The sequence below is a fragment of the Eptatretus burgeri genome, chromosome 3 (genome assembly GCF_056783735.1).
Source record: "Eptatretus burgeri isolate ZD-2024b chromosome 3, Ebu_testis_v1, whole genome shotgun sequence".
Classification (NCBI taxonomy): Eukaryota; Metazoa; Chordata; class Myxini; order Myxiniformes; family Myxinidae; genus Eptatretus; species Eptatretus burgeri.
In genome coordinates, this window is record NC_140963.1 from 139,028,980 (window position 1) to 139,054,881 (window position 25,902).

Consider the following 25,902-nt stretch of genomic DNA (forward strand, 5'->3'; position numbering starts at 1 on the left):
GCTCAGTTCTGCCATTCAGCCTGGCCCTGCGAATGGTCAATGGTATCCAGTGTCCCTCGAGAGTCAAAATTCTTCTTCGTCCTTCGGTGTCTTCCAATACATCCACCGGCAACATCAAGGACTGTGGTCTTCAAGGCACTCCACAATTCTTCAGGATCCCCCAAAGCACCCAGATCCCCCCCCAAATCTCCACTCAGCCTGTTCACAATCTCATCAGCGACCCTCTCACCCTTGAGCTTGCCAACATCCAACGAAGGCTGGGATGGTACCATTCTCCTGGATTTAAGGTGCAACTTAAGAGTTGCTACAACAAGCCTGTGGTCAGTATTGAGGAAGTGAGCACTCAGGTAGACCCTGCAGTTCTGGATCATCCTCGAGCGACCATCAATGAGGACATGGTCAATCTCCTTTGCCACACCGCCAGCGTTGGAAGACCAAGTCCAGCAATGAGCCTGTGGGCAGTGAAACTATGAACCAGCCACTCGACGTGCATGACTTCTTCCTATTAGTTCCAATTGATGCATTGAAATCCCCCAAGACAAGAGGAGTATCTCGCCTGGGGCACTGATCAACCACAGACTCGAGCGTGGCTTGGAATGCATGTTTCACAGTGAGATCACTTGCCTCAGTCGGAGCATATACTGAAACCAGGGAAATGACACCCAAAGAGTGATGAACCCTTAGTCTCATAACACGCTTGTTGACCGATGTTGCCGCAATTATCATTGGAGTCAGCTTATTGGACACAGCTACAGCAACTCCTTGGGCATGGTCACCATTAGTGACTAGACCAATAGTCGGTGTAACCACCTGCCATGATCTCGCCACAATCCGGTCTCCGAACCTCAGAGAGTGTGATCATCTGAGCTCAGCGTTTGGACATCGGTATTGCAGCAGAGACAAGGGATCATCCTCTCTTCGGGAAAGGACATTCCAGGCACCCACCTGAAGGGACCACCTCAGGTTAACGCAAGGAGATCGCCGTCTGGTGGAGGACACCTCAGCATCACCCCGACACACTACCGCAATCTGACCCTGGAAGGTCACCCCGTGGTTTCCCTCCAACCATCAAATATTGGGGGTTCCGAAGGCTTTGCCCCAATCCCGTCATCTGGTGAGCTGCCCGATGAAGGGCAGCTGCACAGGAGGTACTCCGACGGAGTGGGTTTTCAGATTTCTTTTTGTTTTTGGTATGTTTTGTGGGATGAAATGTTTTACGGTGGCCGGAGTACAAATCCTGCCACCAACCTCCTAATAAAAAAGTAACCCAAATGCAGGAGGGCATCCGCAGACACAGTTGGGAATGAGAAGGATCGCCGTGAGCTCACAAGGAGCTCCTCCACCCTTTGACAGGTTGTTTTTAATCCTGCTGGGTGTCTATACCATAAAGCCTTCCCACCAAGTTTCTTGGTGGGGGAGACGGTTTGGTCGCCGACAACCCGACCATGAAATAGGTTAGTACAGGTTTACATGGTACCTGGAGCAAGTCACAGATCTATTTTGAACTGACCTGACAATATCCCTAAAAAGTAAGATCACTGAAAGGAAAACATTGCAAACTAGAAGGGCTCTCGGTCAAGCGCATACCTCCGCCACGTAATGCCTGATCCACGAGAACATATCGGGCCCAATACATTTTTGAAATATGCTGTGCAGTACCATATCGTTTTTGGCCCTATCTCTCAAAGGTGAAGAATCACTATAAAAATTTAAAAAATTCTAGTCGTCGGATCCGGATCCGGATCTTCACCAAAATCGAATCAATTTGTCCTTACCGCACACCCAACCTGTTCACCAAGTTTGATCTGCATTCGTCCCCAACTTTTTGAGATATCGTGCTATATTTGTCGTTTTTGGCCTCGTCTCTCAATGGTGAAGAATCACTTACAAATTTCTTGTTGTCGGATCCAGATCCAGATCCTCACCAAAATCTAACCATTTTGTCCTTGTCACACCCAAGCTATCCACAAAAATTTCATCCGGATGAGTCCACAACTTTTTGAGATATCCTGCACCCAAACAGGCAGACAGACAAGACAAAGACAGAAAGTGGTGAAAACACAACCTCCTTCACCTTCGGTGGTGGAAGTAACAAAGGTACTACGGAGAAGCCGATAGGTACGAATGCAATTCATTCATTATTTAATGATAGAGGGAAAACAAACAAACAAATAAATAAATAGGATGATAATTGTCATCAACAACACCACCACCACCACCATCAACAGCCTTCACCCACAGGGCAGGGGGACGTGCACCCATGAGATCACCAAACATTTGTACCAACCAAAGAGAAATTGATATTAAAAGTTGTTGCCAAGTTGTTGTTGCACAAAAGCCTTACCTGCAATTTCCCGATTCCTGATGAAATACCCTTTTTGTGTGCGGAAAATGATGCGACTGAGATCGCCTAAAAAGAAGGGGACACAATGGGGGGCAGCACAACATCAGGCCACGTAGGAAGCAAATTGACAATCAGAGTGAGAATATGATATCAATTCCATGTTATTGCGCCACTGTGCTATACAAAGCCACTTAAATCCCACCAACAAGATTCACACCCTGCCAGACGTCATGACAAGCAAGGTGACAGCGTGTGTACCATAAAGCTCACGCCGCCTTTAGGAGTGGCTCGACGAGCAAATCGGTGCCTTGCAGTACTGCATTAGGCAGACAATAAAATACCTTTGATTCATCCGTAACACGGCATTGGACAAATTATTAGTAATTGGTGTAATGGTTACATTTTAATCACTGCCACTTTCATCTCGTATCTCAGATGCTGCCTCGCACACGCAACATTAATTTTCAGCAATGGATGAGCGATTCTAAATGAGATACTTTGGTAAAAATGTTGGGGACACAATTTACATTCACGGCCTGCACACTCTCTCTGTGCGTCGCTCCCTCTCCGCACGTCTCAGACGAGCAACACGGTGATTCTGGGGGCAGACAGGCATCACACAGCTGGGGACAGAGACCGGAAGAATGAGCGAAGGACAAGGTAGTAAGATTGTTTCCTTGATCCATAAAATTAGAAGAAAAAAAAAGGCAAAAGGTCTAACTTCCTGGAATTCGGAAATTGGATGACGTGAAAAGCCCCTCAAATGGAGGAGGGAATGCAAGACGAGAGGCTGGATTGCAGCACGCAGTTCTTCACACGATGTAAAATATCACAGTGGAATCCAAGGGCATAACCTTCCCGAAATCAGATATATTGTATTATTATTATTATTATTATTTCCTGCAGTAACTCACGGCAGGTTTCGACTGCATGGAATGATTGGCCACACCGAGTGATGTTTCCTTCAAGCAAAAGGCCCCACACGCAGCTCTCGTATTTATGAATGGATGGAACTGCTCAGTACATTTGGTCAGCCCATGCAGTGGAAACTAACCTTAGGGTTCAAGGATGGTTCAAATTGGACGTAAATAAATAAATAAACAAATAAATAAATAAATAAATGTGAGTAGTTTTATTCATTGCAATTTGTTTGATCCTCAGACATTTGTTGCAGGATTACATCACGATGAAAATAAGTTAAAATTCAAGCCCAACTTGAGTCCCCAGCAGGAAGCGGCCCGTTCAGCCGTGAACTAGGTTAATATTTTTAAATAAATTAAACCCATTTTTCATTTTCAACTCATTTCTTATGTTTACATTATGCAGCTAAATGTCGCAGTGTAAAAATTATCTGTGATGAACCTTTTTATTATTTACATTCATCCGAGGCTCTTTGATGAACTTGCACATAAATCATGGACAGGACAAAGGCTTTCGCAGGGACACGTGTGACTTTTACGTGAATTAAAAGATTCACAGATAATGGACAAATCCCAGACGGTGGCAACGCGAGTCATCGGTTCAGATTGAAATGCAAAACACGGCTAGCGATGAAATAAACGTCTAAAATGGGTTTATAGGCTGAAGGGACAATGGCGTGGAAAAAGACCCCTTAACACCCCTCACGCCCCCACCCCAACCAACCCCAGCACCCATTTTTATGAGACGATGAAATCTTGGTCACCTTCCCAGGTGAAGCACAAACAGGATTAACCAATTGGTTCACGTCTGTCTGTCCTCTCTACAAACAGCAGTTTATGATCGAGGAACAACTTCATTTCAATTTAATGCTGTACAGTATTTTGAGCACAAATCGCAAAACAAATCTGCCGTTTAACGTACTTTGGCTCTGAGTTCGTCCTGATCGTGCGTGCGCAGAGAGGAGCGAGATAATATTTTTACTCGGTATGTCTGTCTGGCAAACAAACAAAACTGAAAATCATTCCAAACAACAGGAAAGTGACCATTTTTAAAGGTGTCATTAAGGACACAAACAACAAGAACGAATAACTCATGTAACGTGTTAAATAAGGTAGTGTCGAAGATGCTGCATCACTGGCGGTAAACTTCGATTTTTTTTTTCTTTTTTCTAATGGCCGTTAAAATCTTTTTTATTTCATTTCAATTAAACGGTTGAACAACACAAAACACAAATCACCTTTTTGCCATGCTCAAGACTGCATGGGGTAAGGTGTTCGATGAACCCTCTTGTTCTTTTTTTTTTTTTTTGTATACCTTGGTCGAGGCTCGTATGAGAGCTAACACACAACTCACAGCAAGGAGGCATGAGACAAGAGGGGCGGGAGTGGAAGGGACAAAACAGTGGGGAACAGACACATTAGGTGAACTGTGGAAGGGAGAGGGATGGGGATGGGACGGGGAACATGGCGAAGAGAAGATGGACATTTCAGGGACTTTCAGGAAGGAAAGCAGGAGAAATGAAGGAAGTGGGCTTGGGTGGATTATCGGGGGTAGAAAAGATCGAGGATTTGGATGGGGGAAGATAAGAGGTGGTGGTGAACAGCTGTTTTGAAAGCCTGGAGGGAAGCCTCTTGTTCTTGACAGTTTGAAATATAAAAATTTACTCAGAGTTTCAAAATGATTTGGGCCCGGCACTCAACATGATGAGTCGGAGGATAATTATCCATCAGAACGGTGACTGAATGGGGACTTGGGATAATGAGAGCGACATATATATATATATATATATATATATATATATATATATATATATATATATATATATATATATATATATATATATATATATATATATATATATATATATATATATATATATATATATATCGATGATGCGCTTGTGAACAATTTTAATTTTGACTCGGAAAATGAACAATATGACAATGAAAGCATCCAAAAAATTCAAACCACATTCGCCATGACAAGTTGATCATACGTGTGAAGTTTCTCATCGATCTGTTAAGCGGTTCTGGAGAAGGAGAATTTTTATGTTTTCATTTTCAATCCAACACGTCTCTTCTTCTTCTTCTTCTTCTCCTCCTCTTCTTCCCGCCACTTCTTCATCCTCCCCTCCTTTCTAGTAACATCTGTCTCAGCTACAAAAGCACACTCATGGTTATTTGGAATAGATCAGGTGTTAATTGGGAGAACAGAGGTGACACCCACCTTCACGCAACATCCTTACACCCATCCCTGCCCCCTCTCTCATGGTTGTTTGGAAACTAAAAATACCACGCCATCTTCATAATTCCTTCAAAATACAATGAAGCCTGAAAACTCAGCTCAACATCGGAATTTCTGCCCAAGACACACTGCTGGACGTGGAAAGGAAGGGGTTAACTATCTAACGGCTCAGTTCAGCAACGGGGCAATTTTACAACTTCCCAAAACAGCACCTCGTTCAGCGGAGTCACTCCGAGCGGAGTCTCCATTACGAACAATGTTTGAAGATTAAGAGCTCAGTTCATCGGCAGTGCTGTTTGGGTTCACATAAAGCGATTGCCCAGAGATGCAGTTCAATTTGATGTGGGTATCATTGCAATTTGAAGATATAGGACATGCTCAACCGATTACTTGTGCTTGAGATCGTGTACAGTATTCTCCCCCCCCCCCCCACACCACCGAGGTGTCTCACCAATGTTGGTGTTCTCTCGATTTCAACTGTGCTATGGCTGTTCTATTCTGTATTCTAGCTCTTCCACGAGCCTCGACATTATACGCAAAAAAAAAAAAAAAAAAAAAAATCAATGGCTCTCATTATCTCTGGACAGTGAACACAAGGTAGGTGATCCCTCAAGTCTTCATGAGTAAAAGAAAAAAAAAACAGGTTAAGAAAAGTGTGGGGCCCCATTAAGGAAAAGCACAGGGAGACTGAATAGTAATGAAAGCGAGATGGTGGGCTTATCAAATAATTGTTTTGCTTCAACATTTACACAACAGTCAGGGCAGTTATCAACAGCTGAAATAATCAATTGTGGCATGAAGAGGGGCTTTTAAAGGACTTCCATGTAGAAGTGGAGGAGGTTAAGAAACAGCTAGAAAAAGTAACCGAAGATAAAGCTCCGGGACAGAGAATATGCATCCAAGAGTGTCGAGGGAAGTGGCAGAGTGGACAGGTGGGACGCTGACGGAGCGGACAGGTGTGACGTTGACAACAACAGGTACTGGAGGATTGGAGAGTAGCAAACGTAACACTGTTATACAGGAAAGGATCCACAGAGGAATTGGGGAACGATAGACCTGCTTGTGATCAACTACAGTTGAGGGGAAGAAGTTGGAGACATTAATTAGGGATCGGATGAATGAGGATCATTTAAATAAACATAAGCTAATTCTAGGCAGTCAGCACGGAATTACAAAAGGGAGGTCACGTTTAACTAATTTATTGGAGCTCTTTGTCGCTGTTTTTGATTGGTCGGACAAGGGAAGTGCAGTGCATGCAGTTTATGTTGACTTTCAGAAGGCATTTGGTAAGGTACTCCACAGAAGATGTTCGGCAAGGTGAGGGCTTACGGAATTGGCTGGTGGAGAAGCTAACAGGATTGAAATCTAGATTTGTCATTTAATACAAAACAAAGAATGGTTGTGAGTGGGAGGATATCAGGCTTAGAGATTGAAAATACTGCAGTATCTCAGGGATCACCTCGAGGAGTTTTCACCAATGATTTGGATAATGGGGTTAAGAGTCAGCTTTCCAAGTTTGCCAGATGATCCAAAGATTGGAGGTAAAGCAAACAGCAGAAAAGGAGGGAGGGGGCGGGGGAGTTGAGATGCTTTGATAAATCCGGCAAAAGATTGGCAGAAGCATGAAACATTTACAAAAAAAAAAAATAAAGGAAGGTGCTGTGGTTTTGCACTCCCACAACCCACTGCAAGAATATTTAAGTTGATAAACTGATGGATTGAATGAATGCGACGTTCATGCAGCACTGGCTTGGTGGTCCAAATAACCTTCACTTGCACATCAGAGATCCATCAAAATCCAGACTGGCTCATTCAGTATATACACAGTTGGTTAAGAAACCGATGTAAACCTAATGTCCAAGGCTATAGCGTGTACTCAATGATGGCGGTAGGGGAAGGGGGTGCTGGGGCGGGGGGGCGCAGAAGGCCGAGGGGCGGGGGGCGCAGAAGGCCGAGGGGCGGGGGGGGCGCAGAAGGCCGAGGGGCGGGGTGGCGCAGGAGCAGGAGGCCGAGGGGCGGGGTGGCGCAGGAGCAGGAGGCCGAGGGGCGGGGTGGTGCAGGAGCAGGAGGCCGAGGGGCGGGGTGGTGCAGGAGCAGGAGGCCGAGGGGCGGGGTGGCGTAGGAGCAGGAGGCCGAGGGGTGGGGTGGCGCAGGAGCAGGAGGCCGAGGGACGGGGTGGCGTAGGAGCCGGAGGCCGAGGGACGGGGTGGTGCAGGAGCAGGAGGCCGAGGGGCGGGGTGGCGTAGGAGCAGGAGGCCAAGGGGTGGGGTGGCGCAAGAGCAGGTGGCCGAGGGGTGGGGTGGCGCAGGAGCAGGAGGCCGAGGGGCGGGGTGGCGCAGGAGCAGGAGGGCGAGGGGTGGGGTGGCGTAGGAGCCGGAGGCCGAGGGGCGGGGTGGCACAGGAGCAGGAGGCCGAGGGGTGGGGTGGAGCAGGAGCAGGAGGCCGAGGGGCGGGGTGGCGTAGGAGCCGGAGGCCAAGGGGCGGGGTGGCGCAGGAGCAGGTGGCTGAGGGGCGGGGTGGCACAGGAGCAGGAGGCCGAGGGGCGGGGTGGTGCAGGAGCAGGAGGCCGAGGGGTGGGGTGGCGCAGGAGCAGGTGGCCGAGGGGTGGGGTGGCGCAGGAGCAGGAGGCCGAGGGGCGGGGTGGCGCAGGAGCAGGAGGCCGAGGGGTGGGGTGGCGCAGGAGCAGGAGGCCGAGGGGTGGGGTGGCGTAGGAGCCGGAGGCCGAGGGGCGGGGTGGCACAGGAGGAGGAGGCGGAGGGGTGGGGTGGAGCAGGAGCAGGAGGCCGAGGGGCGGGGTGGCGCAGGAGCAGGAGGCCGAGGGGCGGGGTGGCGCAGGAGCAGGAGGCCGAGGGGTGGGGTGGCGTAGGAGCCGGAGGCCGAGGGGCGGGGTGGCACAGGAGCAGGAGGCCGAGGGGTGGGGTGGAGCAGGAGCAGGAGGCCGAGGGGCGGGTGGCGTAGGAGCCGGAGGCCAAGGGGCGGTGGCGCAGGAGCAGGAGGCTGAGGGCGGGGTGGCACAGGAGCAGGAGGCTGAGGGGTGGGGTGGCGCAGGAGCAGGAGGCCGAGGGGTGGGGTGGCGCAGGAGCAGGAGGCCGAGGGAGGGGGTGGCGTAGGAGCCGGAGGCCGGGGGGCGGGGAGGTGCAGGAGCAGGAGGCCGAGGGGCAGGGTGGCGTAGGAGCCGGAGGCCGAGGGGTGGGGTGGCGCAGGAGCAGGTGGCTGAGGGGCGGGGTGGCACAGGAGCAGGAGGCCGAGGGGCGGGGTGGCGCAGGAGCAGGAGGCCGAGGGGTGGGGTGGCGTAGGAGCCGGAGGCCGAGGGGCGGGGTGGCGCAGGAGCAGGAGGCCGAGGGGTGGGGTGGCGCAGGAGCAGGAGGCCGAGGGGTGGGGAGAATAGCAGGCCAAGGGGCAGGGACACGATTTGTGTATGACAAAGATGAAGTTTAAATCGCATTTATTTTTCTTTGGCACGCTGAAATAACACCTTGGAGTTGAGGATTAAATTGGAAGCAAGCTACAAATGATGCAACAACAGGCCAATTAAACAGAATTGCAACACATCACTTCAAAAACATTGTGGGATACGCAAATTTGGGCAAGGTGAGCAAACACTTGCAGGTCGGCCAGCTTTATGTCCCCTTCAAAAGACAGAATGCAGTGGAATGCTCCCCATGTCTCAGTGAATTAGAAATGGTATGAAACCGTCAAGAGCACACCCATGCTGCATAAACAACTGTGAGGTTACTCCCACTATTCAAATATACAAAGGGGGAATTAAACCCCATTTAACGCAAGGGCAGCAATCATTAAAAGTCTCTCCAATTTGATGAAAAGTTATTTATTTTTATACTCCGTTGGTGGCTCGTCGGGTTAAGGTTTGCAGTCAAAACACAATATCGCCACGAGATAAAATGCGGAAGCGGCGCTTGAACAGCCTTAACTCATCTTGTACCGTGAATCAGAGAGACAGCGGAGCGATGAGCAATTGCTGATGGATATCTCGGCATGTCCTTCGATGAGTTGGGCTGCAACCCGTGCCAAAAATCAAATGATTAAAATAAAAAAAACACGTTCGACGAAATATCCAATTCTGTCGATAAGGTCGGTACAAGACGGACGTTATTTTTGGAGAAATTTCAAACAATAGAAGAAACATTTCGACGTGTACAAATGGGGCTGCTGAGGTCGAGGTGAACAAATCATTCTTCGAAGCAGCCATCATTTCACTTCCAACAAACGCACACACCACAACTGGATATTAAACGAGTCCAAAAACCATTCCATGATGACAAACACACACCAATCACACCACAACCCTCGTACAGACCTGCTCAGTGGCATTGAAACTCTCGTTGCCTTCGTCAAGAGCACCTTTGCCGTCAGCATCGTCTTCGCCACCGCCATCGGCGCCAAACAAGCTGCTGGGTTGGTCAAACCTGCCTTTGCGATTTGAAACTTGAGATTTCCCAGAATTGCTTTCGTGCTCTTCAATATTCTCCTTATTAAGAAAAAAAAAAACACAAAAACAAATTAACAATCAGAACATCAAATTAATCGATTAATTTATGGAATGATTGAAGTTTCCATTCCATTGAAACAGCTATGGAACAGCACAGTTTCACTCTCGGTCAGACCATTCCATTCGAACCACCAAGCAAATGTTATGTTGTACATAACCATGAATATTATATTGACCTCCAGGAAGTGCGATCGTGGACATGGCTCATGTAGCAGAGCCGTGTTGATGGTCCAGTTACAATGGTGACTCGAAACAACTGCTTTTTGACGGTTGAGGAATTTTCATGCGGGCGGTTAAAATAAACAACAGTATTTGAAGATAAAAAACCAACTGTAACCCTAATAGTTATCACGTTACTATTTCACAACTTGGTCATACCGGTATGTCACGTTTTGGAGGGGAAGGAGGGTTCGTTGCAATGGAATGAGGCTCAGTGGTTGTAAAAAGGTCCGAGACAGCCGTCTTGTTTGAGTCTCCTTTGGGATCATCTCCATCAGCAAACAGCTGAGCAGGTTTATCGAACTTGTACCTGAAAATGACACAAAGTCACCAGTGAATTGTTTCAGAGAAATAAAGAGCTGAGGACAAATAAAAGTAGAAAAATGTACGGCACTCTCGCTCTGAAATGCATGTTTCCTTCAACACCATGGAACGTATGAATGTCTGACACGAGTTTATTATCCCGCCCCCTCCCGGAGGGAGGGAGCGGGATATTGTAATCGTCCGGTTTGTTTGTCTGTTTGTTTGTTTATCTGTCTGTCTGTTAGCAACTTTACGGCAAAACGGCTTTAGCAAAGGCTATCAAATTGTATCCACAGGTGGGCAATGAACCTTGGACGACCCCATCAACTTTTGGGTCCAATTGGATCAAAGGTCAAGGTCAAGGTCACGAAAAGATCAAAATCGTTTTGCGCTCATAACTTCGTCAAAAATGGTTTAATTGACTTCAAACTAAGACTAAAATATTCCTTATAATCAACATTCAGGTTAAGGATGTATCAAATGTAAATTTGATCTCCCAAATAACTTTATGCCTTAAATGGGCGGCATTTGTGCCTGGCACCACTTGTTTGGATTAAAATGCTGCGTGCTGTAAGAACCAAGATTGCAAACTCTAATTTAACTGAATGAGGAATCAATCAATACCCAGATGCAGTTGATTTTGAGATTGAGAAAAGGCCGTCTTCTTCATCATCATCATCGTCATAATCCTCAAACAGGCTCAACCCAGCCTTGGGACTCGGAGGACCTGGTGTGTCAGGTGCGCCTGAAGATGCCTTGGACACGGGAAGGACTCCCCAAAAACTCTGGAAATGTGGGAAAGGGATGTACTTCAGAACAAATGAGGCAAGGAGAGGAGCAAATAGGCCAATAGGGAAGTGGGGGGGGGGGTGGCACAAGGCCAATGAGGACAGGCCACGTGGGGTGGCAGGGGCAGAGCGGGCCAAGTGGAGGGGCGACAGGGCCAGAGCGGGCCAAGCGGAGGGGCGGCAGGGCCAGAGCGGGCCAAGCGGAGGGGCGGCAGGGCCAGAGCGGGCCAAGCGGAGGGGCGGCAGGGCCAGAGCGGGCAAAGGGGTGGGGTGGCAGGGCCAAAGCGGGGCCAAGTGGTGGGGTGGCAGGGCCAGAGCGGGCCAAGCGGTGCAGTGTCAGGGCCAGAGCGGGCCAAGCGGTGCAGTGTCAGGGCCAGAGCGGGCCAAGCGACCGGGGTGGCAGGGGCAGAGCGGGGCCAAGGGACCCGGGTGTCAGGGGCAGAGCGGGCCAAGGGACCAGGGTGGCAGGGGCAGAGCGGACCAAGGGACCGGAGTGGCAGGGCCAGAGCAGGCCAAGGGGTGGGGTGGCAGAGCCAGAGCGGGCCAAGCGGTGGGGCCGCACGGCTAGAGCGGGCCAAGCGGTGGGGCCACAGGGCCAGAGCGGGCCAAGGGACCGGGGTGGCGGGGCAGAGCGGACCAAGGGACCGGGGTGGCAGGGCCAGAGCGGGCCAAGCGGTGGGGCCACACGGCCAGAGCGGGCCAAGCAGTGGGACGACAGGGCCAGAGCAGTGGGGTGGCAGGGCCAGAGCGGGCCAAGCGGAGGGGCGGCAGGGCCAGAGCAGGCCAAGCGGTGCGGTGGCAGGGCCAGAGCGGGCCAAGCATTGAGGCGACAAGGCCAGAGTGGGCCAAGGGACCGGGGTGGCAGGGGCAGAGCGGGCCAAGGGACCGGGGTGGCAGGGGCAGAGCGGGCCAAGGGACCAGGGTGGCAGGGCCAGAGCAGGCCAAGCGGTGGGGACGCAGGGCCAGAGCGGGCCAAGTGGTGGGGCCGCATGGCCAGAGCGGTGGGGCCGCAGGGCCAGAGTGGGCCAAGCGGTGGGGCCGCAGGGACAGAGTGGGCCAAGCGGTGGGGCCGCAGGGCCAGAGTGGGCCAAGCGGTGGGGCCGCAGGGCCAGAGTGGGCCAAGCGGTGGGGTGGCAGGTCCAGAGTGGGCCAAGCGGTGGGGCCGCAGGGCCAGAGCGGGCCAAGTGGTGGGGCCGCATGGCCAGAGCGGTGGGGCCGCAGGGCCAGAGTGGGCCAAGCGGTGGGGCCGCAGGGACAGAGTGGGCCAAGCGGTGGGGCCGCAGGGCCAGAGTGGGCCAAGCGGTGGGGCCGCAGGGCCAGAGTGGGCCAAGCGGTGGGGCTGCAGGGCCAGAGCGGGAAAGGGACCGGAGGAGCAGGGCCAGAGCGTGCCAAGGGACCAGGGTGGCAGGGCCAGAGCGGGGCAAGTGACCAGGGTGGCAGGGGCAGAGCGGACCAAAGGACCAGGGTGGCAGGGGCAGAGCGGGCCAAGGGACTGAGGTGGCAGGGCCAGAGCGGGCCAAGCGTTGGTTACAGGGCCAGAGCGGGCCAAGAGACCGGGGTGGCAGGGGAAGAGCGGGCCAAGAGACCGGGGTGGCAGGGCCAGAGCGGGAAAGGGACCAGGGCAGCAAGGCCAGTGCGGGCCAAGGGACCAGGGTGGCAGGGGCAGAGCGGGCCAAGGTAGCGGGGTGGCAAGGGCAGAGTGGGCCAAGGGACCGGGGCGGCAGGGGCAGAGTGGGCCAAGGGACTGGGATGGCAGGGCCAGAGCGGGCCAAGTGGTGTGGTGGCAGAGCCAGAGCGGGAAAGGGACCAGGGCAGCAAGGCCAGTGCGGGCCAAGTGACCAGGGTGGCAGGGGCAGAGCGGGCCAAGGTAGCGGGGTGGCAAGGGCAGAGTGGGCCAAGGGACCGGGGCGGCTGGGGCAGAGTGGGCCAAGGGACTGGGATGGCAGGGCCAGAGCGGGCCAAGCGGAGGGGTAGCAGGGGCAGAGCGGGCCAAGGTACCGGGGTGGCAGGGGCAGAGTGGGCCAAGGGACTGGGGTGGCAGGGGCAGAGCGGGCCAAGGGACCGGGGTGGCAGGGGCAGAGCGGGCCAAGGGACCGGGGTGGCAGGGCCAGAGCGGGAAAGGGACCTGGGCAGCAAGGCCAGTGCGGGCCAAGGGACCAGGGCAGCAAGGCCAGTGCGGGTCAAGGGACCAGGGTGGCAGGGGCAGAGCGGACCAAGGGACCAGGGTGGCAGGGCCAGAGCGGGCCAAGCGTTGAGGTGACAGGACCAGAGCGGGCCAAGGGACCGGGGTGGCAGGGGCAGAGCGGGCCAAGCAGAGGGGCGGCAGGGTCAGAGCGGGCCAAGCGGTAGGGCCAGATTGGGCCAAGCGGATGGGCGGCAGGGCCAAGGCGGGCCAAGCGGTGTGGTGGCAGGGCCAGAGCAGGCCAAGGGAATGGGGTGGCAGGGGCAGAGCGGGCCAAGGGACCAGGGTAGCAGGGGCAGAGCGGGCCAAGGGACTATGGGGGGGGAGAGTGGGGCACGGGAGTGGGGGGGAGGCAGAGCGGGCACCAAACTGGTCAAGTTGTTGCAGCTAAAAAATTTCCGCATGGATTGACAAACCTCATCATCGTCATCAGAAAAAAGACCTCCCGAAAAGCTGTTCTTGGTGGATGCTGGTGGTTTTGGTTGAGAGGGTGGTTGCTGAACAGATGGTGAGGCAGGAGACCCACGTGTTAACTGAGAGGCAGGTAAAGTTTTGGTTGGACCAGTCGGTAACAGAGAGGTAGGATTGTTTCGGGGCTCATCTCCTGGTTTGACTGCAGCAAAAATGTCATGCTGTGAAAGATACAATAAAAAAATTAAAAATACATTAGGGACAATAATGACCTTCCAAATGACGCTACCTTCTTATTCTTCTTCTTTCATATGCAGTATATGGCTGTGGATAACATAGTTTACTGTGCCAATGATGGTCTGCTCCCTGCAGGTTCGAGCAGGAATTTGAAGTTTGTTACTTCCGCCACTGAAGGTGGAGGTGGTTATGTTTTTACCCCTTTCTGTCTGTTTGTTTGTTTGTGTACAGGATATCTCAAAAATTTGTGGACGGATCTGGATGAAATTTTGTGGACAGGTTTGGTGCATGACAAGGACAAACTGGTTAGATTTTGGTGAAGATCTGGATCCGGATCTGGCTACTAAAATTTTTGAAGTGATTCTTCACCATTGAGAGATCGGGCCAAAAATGATATCTTGCACGATATCTCAAAAAGTTGTGGACGGACTCGGATGAAAATTGGTGGACACGTCGGGTCTGTGACATGGAAGAATTGTTTAGATTTTGGTGAAGATCAGAATCTGGATCTGGATACAATAAATATTTAATTTTGAAAGTGATTCTTCCCCATTGAGAGATAGGGCTAAAAACGATATAGTACTGTGGAGCATGTTATTTCAAAAATGTCATGGGCCCGATATGTTCTCGTGGAATAGGCATTACGTGGCGGAGGTATTCGCTCTACCAAGTGCCCTTCCAGTTGTTTATTGAAATTTGCCCGAAACAAGGCTGAGAGCCACTGAATGTGAAGGGCTACAAAGAATAACATGAAGAACTAGAGGGGGAGCACTCGGTCGAGTGCAAAACCTCTGACGCCAATACTGCAAGGTCACTCAAGTGAACCTGATATCCTATTCATTCAATTTGACGTCAACAGTGCTCACAGAGTTATAGTTTGCAACTTTCCCTTTTACTTTTACATACTCAATTCATTCGTCATAACAAGATTCCTTGAGACAGAAATTGATTTTACGTGGGTATATTCACCTGAAGTTCCAAAATCAACCGCAATTATAATTTTGGCATGTTTTTTGTTGGAAATCACTTATAACATGTAGAAATGCAAAAAAAAGAAATCGAAATTTTGTTGAAAAAAAAGTTGCAAAAATTTTCTTTTCTCTAACAATTTTTTTGGGGGGTGGGGGTTGGAAATCATTTAAAACATGTAGAAATGCAAAAACAAAAACAAAAAAATTAAAATATTTTTTCAAAATGGCTGCCAAAACGGCCATGTTGGATTTTGGAACAAGTCCAAAATCTAATGGCATGATCCTTGGACCAGACCTAACCCCCCCACCAAGTTTCGTCGAAATCCGTCAAGGAGTTTTTCCGTAATACTGTTCACAAACAAACAAACAAACAGAAAGGGGTGAAAACAGTAACCTCCATCCATCTTCGATGGCGGAGGTTAACTCGAGGGGGAGCACTCGGTAGAGTGCAAAACCTCCGCCGCCAATACTGCTAGGTCACTCAAGTGAATCTGATATCCTATTCATTCAATTTGACGTCAACAGTGCCCACAGAGTTATAGTTTGCAACTTTACCTTTTACTTTTAACTTTTACATATTCAATTCATTCGTCATAACTAGATTCCTTGAGACAGAAATTGATTTTACGTGGGTATATCCACCTTCTTCTTCTTCTTCTTCTTCTTCTTCTCTTGGCTGCTCCCGTTAGGGGTCGCCACAGCGGATCATCCGTATGATCCGCAAAGTGATTTGGCACAGGTTTTACGCCGGATGCCCTTATTGACGCAACCCTGGTCGCCTCTTACGACACAGGGATAAAGGGACCAGGGCAGCAGGGCCAGTGCGGGCCAAGGGACCAGGGTGGCAGGGGAAGAGCGGGCCAAGGGACCAGGGTGGCAGGGGAAGAGCGGGCCAAGGGACCAGGGTGGCAGGGGCAGAGCGGGCCAAGGGACAGGGGTGGCAGGGTCACTAATGATCCTCGTCATTCATGAAGGCAGATGTGGTGGGTATATCCACCTGAAGTTCCAAAATCAGCCGCAATTATAATTTTGGCATGTTTTTTGTTGGAAATCACTTATAACATGCAGAAATGCAAAAAAAAAAAAAAAATAAAATCGAAATTTTGTTGAAAAAAAAGTTGCAAAAATTTTTTTTTGGGGGGGCGGGGGGGTTGGAAATCACTTAAAACATGTAGAAATGCAAAAAAAAAATTCAAATATTTTTTCAATATGGCCGCTATGGCGGCCATATTGGATTTTGGACCAAGTCCAAAATCTAATGACATGATCCTTGGACCATACCTAATCCCCCCACCAAGTTTCGTCGAAATCCGTCGAGGAGTTTTTCCGTAATACTGTACAAGGAGAATACAAACAAACAAACAAACAAACAAACAAACAAACAAACAAACAGAAAGGGGTGAAAACAGTAACCTCCGATCTTCGATGGCGGAGGTTAACAAGAACAAGAACAAGAACAAGACGAAGAGCAAGACAAAGAGCAAGACGAAGAGCAAGACGAAGAGCAAGACGGAGAAAAAGACGAAGAATAAGAACAAGAACAAGAACAAGAACAAGAACCAGAACAAGACGAAGAGCAAGACAAAGAACAAGACGAAGAATAAGAATAAGAACAAGAACAAGAACAAGAACAAGAACAAGAAGAACAAGAACAAGAACAAGAACAAGACGAAGAGCAAGACAAAGAACAAGATGAAGAATAAGAACAAGAACAAGAACAAGAAAAAGAACAAGAACAAGACGAACAAGACGAAGAGAAAGACGAAGAGCAAGACGAAGAGCAAGCCGAAGAACAAGACGAAGAACAAGACGAAGAATAAGAACAAGAATAAGAACAAGAATAAGAACAAGAATAAGAACAAGAAGAACAAGAACAAGAACAAGAAGAACAAGAACAAGATGAAGAGCAAGACAAAGAACAAGACGAAGAACAAGACGAAGAACACGAAGAACACGACAAAGACGAAGAATAAGACGATGACGAAAAATATGACGAAGACTAAGAATACGACAAAGAGGAAGAAGATGAAGAATAAGACGAAGAAGAAGACGAAGATGAAGAATAAGATGAAGACAAAGAAGACGAAGAAAAAGACGACGAACTGGAAAACCTTCACCTAACCTGAAACAAGACAACCTCTTCACATGACCTGTGCAGGAGGGGGTAATTCGGCCAAGCAGAAAAATAAATTATCCTACCCCCATTGGGTAGGTGCCGGCGATAGCTCCCCTGCTCTTCGCAAAGGACACGGTGGGATCTTTGACATCGCACAACTAATGCCGGCTGAAGAGACGCCCAGTTTAACGTCCATCCGAGGGACGGCACACACATTGATGAATCATCTTGCCTGTGAAACACCGGGATAACAGTGTATAGCTGGGTCAGGATTCAAACCCAGGCTCGGCAGCTTCAAGGAGAGTGTGTGTGCCTCTTGGCCACCCTGCCAGCCCCGTTACACACCTGCCTTTTGCAAACTGCCCAACATATTTCACAAACAATTCAATATTCAAAAATATTTTCCAAATATTAATAATTTCCACTTTCCAAATCCCACCAATTCTTTCTGGACCCCAGTTGTGCAACGTTGTAGACACTTACATCGTCATCTTCATCATCAGCATCAAAGAGAGAAAACAATTTTGGTTCACCAACTGCAGCCCGTGGCTCACCTCTCTCAGTTGGTTCGTTCTGCGAATAAACAAAAGGAAAAGGAAATCAAATGAATCAAGATAAAAGGGAGCCGACGATACACACCAGGCAGATGAAGTAGCGTTTGTTCATGCCAACAATCATGATATGCATCCAACTCCGTCACACACAACTTTCGTCTGAGTATCGAGTGTTGTCATTAGTGAAGGTTACACAATGATATTATTCATTTCTTCCTACATCCATCGCTTTCATATTCTTAGACTCGCACCAATCGCCAGCATTCTGACTATTTCTGCAGCATAGTGCAATGAAGCAGAGTACTAATCAAAGCCACCCTCCATCCACTGACATTTTCTACCTTCTCACAATCCTTCCGATTGCCTTGAGATCGATCTACTGGTCACTAAGCAGGCATCGGATGGTCGCTGGAGCAGGATGTGCCGAGTTTTCCTGACGTGAAAGCCAACTCTCATGGTTATTATGGTTCCCGGAAGGCGTTAAGTGTTTAGTCTTGTTGTATCGCTTTTTAAAGAATAATTTTTCCTTTCTATAATTTGTTTGAACTTTTCAATTTTCAGAATATACAATTTTCCAATTTTTCCAATTCACAATTATTTAATTTTCAATATTTTAAATATTCAATTGTTTTATTTTATTTTCAATTCCTTAAATAGATTTTCAATTCTTTTATTTCTCCATTATTTAATTTTGTTAATTTCATTTTTCCATTAATTTATTATTATTCTTATTATTGTTATTGTTATTATTATGGTTCCTGGAGGAAGGTATCAAGTGTTTTTAGTCTTGGTATCCGTTGTGACCCGCTTTTTGGAAAAAATATATATATATATATATATATATATATATATATATATATATATATATATATATATATATATATATATATATATATTTTTTATTACGAGGCAGAATTTCAAATGCTCCCAATTAGCTAATATTCCTAAGTTGGCTATACCGGAAACATCAGTGATCTCCAATCGCAGCCATGTGAATCAGACAGTGACGCACTCATTTTCCTTACTCAGTACCATCAATCCCAAAAAAATACCACAAGAGGAATGCACGAAAATAACTGTTTTCCGTGCACACAACATAACAGGAACACACGTGCACGTGCAGTTTCCCGGGGAGGGAACACAAGACTGAAGAGACCTTTTCTGAGAGTTGCTTTTTCTGCAAGATTTCGGATATGGATGACGTCAGAGCATTTGATTCCCCTCCAAACAAAGATGTGGCACCAGCTGGGAGCTTGGGATTGGGGGTGGGAGGATGCAGGTGTACGGGATTTGTAAAACCTTCCTGACAATTTGTCCAAAATTTCACATAAAGTGCCTTGTGCTTTTAGAGAGGAGGTTTATAAATAAAAATGGGTTAGAAAGGCTGAGGCATAGCCATAGTGGTTCAGTCTACACAAGTAAAAGCACATCCATGAAATACTCTCCAGATTTTAAGTAACGTACCCTCTTTGATGTGGTTTCCATCCCCCTGGCTTGCTTGTCGCTCCTGCGTTCGCTTAGTGCAGGTAGGGAGGCGGCACTCACATCGTGTTCTTTATTGCTCACATCTCCATCTCTCTCCTCACCCAAAAACAATGCGGAGCTTTTACCTTGGTTTGCTGGGATGCAGGAACATAGGTATGTTGGGGATATTGTGAGGAAAACATGGGGGGAAAGTGAGATGGATGAATTTGGAGATATGAGATGGTGGGGAATGGGGAAGAGGAAAATAAGGTTTAAAAAAAAAAATTAAACTAAGATAGAAAAAAAAGACTCATTGGATTGTATATACAAAAGTTTGATGAACCTCATGCCACTATATGCCATTGACATATGAAGAGACCCTGAGGGAGGAGGGGGGGAGGGGATGCACACTCACCTCTGAGCAACTCCTCCTATAGAGAAGTGATAGAGGAGGTAGCGAGGAGTGATAGAGGAGGGAGTGAGGGGTGGGGGAGCTAGGAAGGGGGAAGAGTGAGGAAAGGAGTTGGGGTGGGGAGAGTGGCGCCTCACCAAACGTCGCTATTCACTCTGGGAAGGGGGAGGGAGTGAGTCAGATGGGGAGAGAGAGGAGAGGAGAAGTGGGGAGGGGAGGAGCTTGGGGAGGGGTTCTCAACTTTCATAGTGGAGAAGGTGGGGGGGGCACAGGAATGAACAAAATGGGGTACGTTAAAACAGCAAGTTAATACAGCATGCGGAGACCGCCGGGATATGTCCATTGGGGGGGGGGGGGTGGTGATGGGAGGGGGTAAGCATGAGGGGAGGTGAAGGGAAGGCAGCTTGATGGGAAGGGAGGGGTGATAAGACGCACCCAAACAGCAACATTCTATTTTTAACCGCCGGGTTTGATATAAAAATTGGAAGGAGCATTTAAAACCCACGCGATCTACCTGGAAAAGGCCAACCTGCATGCATGCTTGCACATGCAGCGACCTTTGCAACACCCTGCTTGGCTCACTCCGAATCCAATTCGTACATGCTACCCTATAGGGAAGCAGTTTTAAATTGAAAACTAAACTGTCAGTCCTTAACAGAGGGGGAGGGGCAGGGAATCAGGGGGAGGGGTGGGTGGAAGAGAGAGGGATAAGAGGCAAAGAGGAAGGGGGAGATGGGGGAGCGAGGGGAGAGGGGGAGAGGGGGAGAGGGGAGAGAGGGGAGGGGTCATTCCGGCAGATGTGATGTCCAGTTTAACGTCCATCCAAATGGCACACACATTGATGAATCACCCTGCCTGTGAAACAAACACCAGGATGACAGTTTATAGTTGAGTCGGGATTCAAACCCAGGCGAGACAGCTTAGAGTGAACGTGAGTAGGTCTCGGCGATCTTGCCGTGATATGGCGATTCATTGCTTCGTCACAACTGAAAACATTTTTTTTTACTCATTGTAATCATCGAATTTATTTTGCCTTCCTTAGTCCGGGATCAAAGCCTGAAGAGCATGCGCCAAGTGGCTTAACCAAGAACTCCAACCAAATGGTTGAAGAAACCTTTATGAACGAAACGTTGAATTTTCTTTGGGCAAAAACTGGCAATGGAGGCAGCAGCAGTCTTTCTTTAAAAGAGCTTACTCATCTGAAATATACAGTATATATATATATATATATATATATATATATATATATATATATATATATATATATATATATATATATATATATATATATATATATATATATTTTTTTAAGAAGAAGGCGCTTACAGCCAAATGTAAAAACTCGATCGACTCTGCTAATTTGAGCAAAAAAGCGAGAGCAGACCCGGTCTCAGGGCAATGTTTCATCGGCTTCACAGCTGGCTTCATCAGGCACAATAGACCTGATGTGCTGGCCTCTACAGACCTCTATTGTGCTCGATGAAGCCGGCGAAACATTGCCCTGAGACCGCGTCTGCTCTTCGCTTTTTTGCTCAAAGTCAATAGAGTTTTTACTTTTGGCTGGAGGCACCTTCTTCTTCTTCTTCATTAAAAATGTGTTATCCCAACCACCCCAATGATATATATATATATATATATATATATATATATATATATATATATATATATATATATATATATATATATATATATATATATATATATATATATATATATATATATATATATATATATATATCCCCCTCTCTCTGTCGGTCGGTGCTCAGATGGAGACGGAGGCTCCTGCATGATCCAAACTGCCAGACGGAACAGCTCTACACACTGCTGCTCGCATCCTTTTGGTGAATGGTCCACTTCCTTGGTCCTACTCGCGACATACACAAACACGACACAGCAGCCTCGGGTTCTACACCACATGTCTTCCCTCTGTCTTGCCCGGTTCTGTGTGCTTCCTTGGAGTGTGCGTTGGTGCCATAGATGATAGTTTCTGTATCATTATTTGCATGATGTTATCGTGGAATTTCGTTCAACAGTCTTGCGCACAACAAATTCTCGATTTTTAAGCATGAAGTGCTTCGTTTCACAGGACTGACAATTACATTCGTTGAGTCTTCCTGGAAGGCTAGATTTAAAGGAACCCTGTTTTATAACCAGTGAAGTAGTCGACCCTGTCAGAGCATGGACCGACATCAACTGCTCATTGTTAGATCACGAAAGACAGTGATCGGCTATCTTTGAAGCTTTGCCTTCAGCAAGGTCGGCAATCGTCTCCATTGTGGTTACGTACAAACAGGAAGTTGCCGTCCACACGACAATGTTTTCAGTTTACATTGACAAATGATGATGTCGTGCAATGACAAGATAACTTTTTGCAAACTGTGGCGGTGATGACAAAACGTAATACAGAAAAGGGAAGCCACACATTCTCAGCATCGATCAGGAGGTTATTTAACCAAATAATCAAAGGCGTTCCAACACCGTGTTGTTTGAATCACTTACCTTGACCAACTCCAACCTTCTTGCCAGATGTCACAAATGCAAATAAATCGTCGTCATCTTCATCAAACAACGACTGAGCATTTGCAGATTTCTCCCGATCATCCAAAGTGCCCGCCTGCCCCTTATGTTGCAGTCCCGCACGTGTGCCGGTTCCTCGCTGTGCTGGCGTTCCTAGGCGAGGATGAGAAATGGTGGTAAATGTTTTGCCCCTCATTTCAACACATGCTGCACAGACGGTAGATTTGTCGTTCAGAACAGTCAGCTCAGGTCCAATGGACAAGTGGATCACAAGTCGATCAACCTTTCCGTTAAACAGAATAGCAAGATCAATCAATTGAACCAGGAACAAAATTCAGGAAATGTGAAACGTTCAGCCCCACGTGTACGCTAAAATATCACGAGTAAGGTGTAAAATTTCAGTGACATCGGCTTCACGAAGTTGGAGGATGAATGGTCTCATTATTGTGGTCACTTGTTGAATCAGCTCTGAAGCAAACCTACCTTGCAATGTCTTCACCACGGTCACTCTAGCCTTTATGGTTGGCTCATCGTCAAACAAACCTCCCTGGAACAAGCGGGCATTGAGGTGGGGGGAAGGGGATAAATGTACAAAGGTTACAACTCATTTACAAATTACGTCTTGCAACCCTGAAGACCTCAGAATCAAGAAAACAACAAGCTCGCCCCATATGATTAAGAGATAAAGTTTGCGTTCCCCGTGTACAACTCAACTGCACACTCAATGCTACAGAACGTCATGGTAACACATGTTCAACAATGCACTTGCAGGGCTCACAACATGAACATTCACACAATATTTTCAACAGAAAACTTGGAAAAGCCTCACAGAATAGCTCGATTTTCAGGCCGACACCGAGCCACTTTACACGTGCATGCATGAGCTAACCGTTTGGGGAGAAACGAACATCTGCTCAAACAAAACGATGAAATCATACGACCATTTCAAATGTGCTGGAAATTAAAAAATAACACCCCCTGCCCCCCCTCCACCCCCCATCCAATACAAGGCCGGAGCAAACATCAAATTATATAGAAACCTGCGCTTCATCTGAGATATAATAGAAATGTGGGGAGGTCATTTAGACCCTCGTGGTCGAAAGATCAATCAAAGAGAAAAGCTTGAGAATATTTGTGGGTTTCATCATCTTTGCAAATGTTCAACTCGAGGTGAAGTGCATAAACCAGGTTGGTATTTTGACTTTGCAGGCATGGATGAGGGAAGTTAAACTGCTTCGTTTTTCACTAGCAGGAGATCCAAGGTATAACCAATTTGACCATTCGCTCTTGTGAATCAAAATGATGGCTGATCACCATGACCATTTTGAATTCGACCACAAGGAGAAGCACTCAGATTCCTCCCGAACACCCGGTCCTGAGGCCGCCGGGCACAGATAATATATATATATATATATATATATATATATATATATATATATATATATATATATATATATATATATATATATATATATACATATGATTTTTTTTCTGATGTGTAAATAGATCGTCGGAGTTGTTTTTCTACTTTTCATGATATTGTTTTTTTTTTTTTTTTTGTATACCTTGGTCGAGGCTCGTATGAGAGCAAACACACAACTCACAGCAAGGAGGCATGAGACAAGAGGGGTGGGAGTGGAAGGGACAAAACAGTGGGGAACAGACACATTAGGTGAACTGTGGAAGGGAGAGGGATGGGGATGGGACGGGGAACATGGCGAAGAGAAGATGGACATTTCAGGGACTTTCAGGAAGGAAAGCAGGAGAAATGAAGGAAGTGGGCTTGGGTGGATTATCGGGGGTAGAAAAGATCGAGGATTTGGATGGGGGAAGATAAGAGGTGGTGGTGAACAGCTGTTTTGAAAGCCTGGAGGGAAGAATGGGAAAGAATAGAGTGAGGAAGTTTATTCCAAAGGCGGGAAAAAAGAGGAATGAAAGAGTGAAGATGAGCAGTGATTCGTGATTTTGGTAGTTTTACCAGAAGGGGGTTGTTGGCGGACCTTGAGCGCCCTGTGGAAATGTGGTGGGGACATATATTTGTTTATATATTTCTCCAAATTCTCCCTATTGTCCTTATTTATTGTTCATATGGCAACCTCTCCACGTGTCGTGCGGCTCCTTCATGTGTCTCAAACCCTGTTTTGTTCACATTTTTAAAAGGCTGCAGAAGGAAGGAAGGAAGGAAGGAAGGAAGGAAGGCAGGTTGATAAAACCAACAATGACCCTCAGAAACAAATTGACCGACTACCACCATGTACTCACCTTTTCATCACCATCATCATCAAAAAAGAGGTTTTTAGTTCCAGCAAAAAGCCCATTGTGGGGGCTAAAAAGGTCATTCCCTGGGGGTACAACGTTGTCCTTCTCTGCTGCAACAAACAACAGAGAACCAATAATCACCAACTGTTGATCAACATGTTTGTCCAGGTTGTGTGAAGGGGTTAACTTGAAGATTCAGTGTAGACACAGAAAGAAAAAAAAACATCAACCATCTATGTGAGCAAAACCACCTTGAGGGAGTGGTGGGATCATGGGCATGGTAGATCATGATGGGGTTGGGGCAGGGCAAGGCGATGAGTGCAGCACATTTTTGACGAGTTATAGCAGCTTGGTAAGCAAGGAACATTGGAGGAGGGAGGGAGGAAGTGAGGGTGAGGGGGTGGTCAGTATATGCAAATTACTTGCATCGTTTTACAAGACGTTGACCCTTGTTAAGAAATAAATGGAGTATGCCAACCACGATATGTTACGTTTGGCTAATGGATGATAAAACATACAAAATGAATCCTTACTATGCCTGGTGTTGGCTTCATGGTTAGGGTGGTGGGCTTGGGATCCTAATGTCCTGAGTTCAAATCCTGCTCGGATGTTGAATCGATACCAGGTGGGGTTGACTCAGCCTGTCATCCTTCAGTGGTCGGCAAAATGAGCGCCAACTTTCTGGGAAGAATGAACCATTCGAGTATCCTGCTTCGGCGGAGTGTTAACCCGTCCAGGATTGTGTTCAATAATCCAGGAGACTGCTTCGGCAGCACCAATGCTCTGTACAGAGTATGGTCCCAATGGATGGATACAATGTTGTTGTTTGTCTTTCGGCTGCTCCCGTTTGGGGTCGCCACAGCGGATCATCCGTTATGATCCGCATACTGATTTGGCATAGGTTTTACGCCGGATGCCCTTCCTGACGCAACCCTGGTCGCCTCTTACGACACAGGGATAAGGATTGGGTTTCGCCATGATTCTGGGCTGCCCTACGCCCTCTCATAGCGTGGCCCAGTGCAGAGCGCCCGTCCTCAAGCGATCCTCCAACCCAAGCCTCCGAGTAGCCGGATTACAGGCGCACGCCACTGCGCCCGGTTAATGGATGGATACAATCCTTACTATAATTCATGGACTGGTGTGTGTTTGTGTCACACGACTCTTCCTTCAGGTTCTGGGCCGATTACATCCAGACCTGCTCTATAGAGGATCACCATGATCTCAATTAGTGTACAGAGGTGTTTCTTTTATTTTTGCGGGTGGTATTGAGGGAGGGGGGAGGGAAATTTTCAATGTAAATGTGTATTGTATTGTGTAGTGCTGCTTCAGGTGTGACAGGGTATTACAAGTCAGCACCATTTACAGAGCAGTATTCCTGACCCCACATTTTCCAGTGTGGTGAGCTGTTTTTAATTACTTCAGACATAAGCCAGTGATAAAAGCAACGGTC

The 25,902-nt window shown here is 47.9% G+C and overlaps 1 protein-coding gene across 7 annotated transcripts in view; it reads right to left on the minus strand.

The window, feature by feature from the left end:
• LOC147031118 (WASH complex subunit 2-like) overlaps positions 1-25,902 on the minus strand; it is a 94,278-nt gene that overhangs the window by 11,558 nt on the left and 56,818 nt on the right. For 6 of the 7 annotated variants that reach the window (XM_085875865.1, XM_085875859.1, XM_085875860.1 and 3 more), the window contains exons 12-22: positions 24,456-24,562; positions 22,677-22,740; positions 22,176-22,346; positions 19,265-19,419; positions 18,957-19,052; positions 17,730-17,819; positions 13,928-14,143; positions 11,166-11,326; positions 10,398-10,548; positions 9,828-9,998; positions 2,345-2,410 (exon numbers count right to left, since the gene is read on the minus strand). In XM_085875865.1, coding sequence (XP_085731991.1) covers positions 2,345-2,410; positions 9,828-9,998; positions 10,398-10,548; positions 11,166-11,326; positions 13,928-14,143; positions 17,730-17,819; positions 18,957-19,052; positions 19,265-19,419; positions 22,176-22,346; positions 22,677-22,740; positions 24,456-24,562 — 1,448 coding nt within the window. The remainder of the gene's footprint in view (positions 1-2,344; positions 2,411-9,827; positions 9,999-10,397; positions 10,549-11,165; positions 11,327-13,927; positions 14,144-17,729; positions 17,820-18,956; positions 19,053-19,264; positions 19,420-22,175; positions 22,347-22,676; positions 22,741-24,455; positions 24,563-25,902) is intronic. The other variant, XM_085875864.1, reaches the window with a different exon arrangement.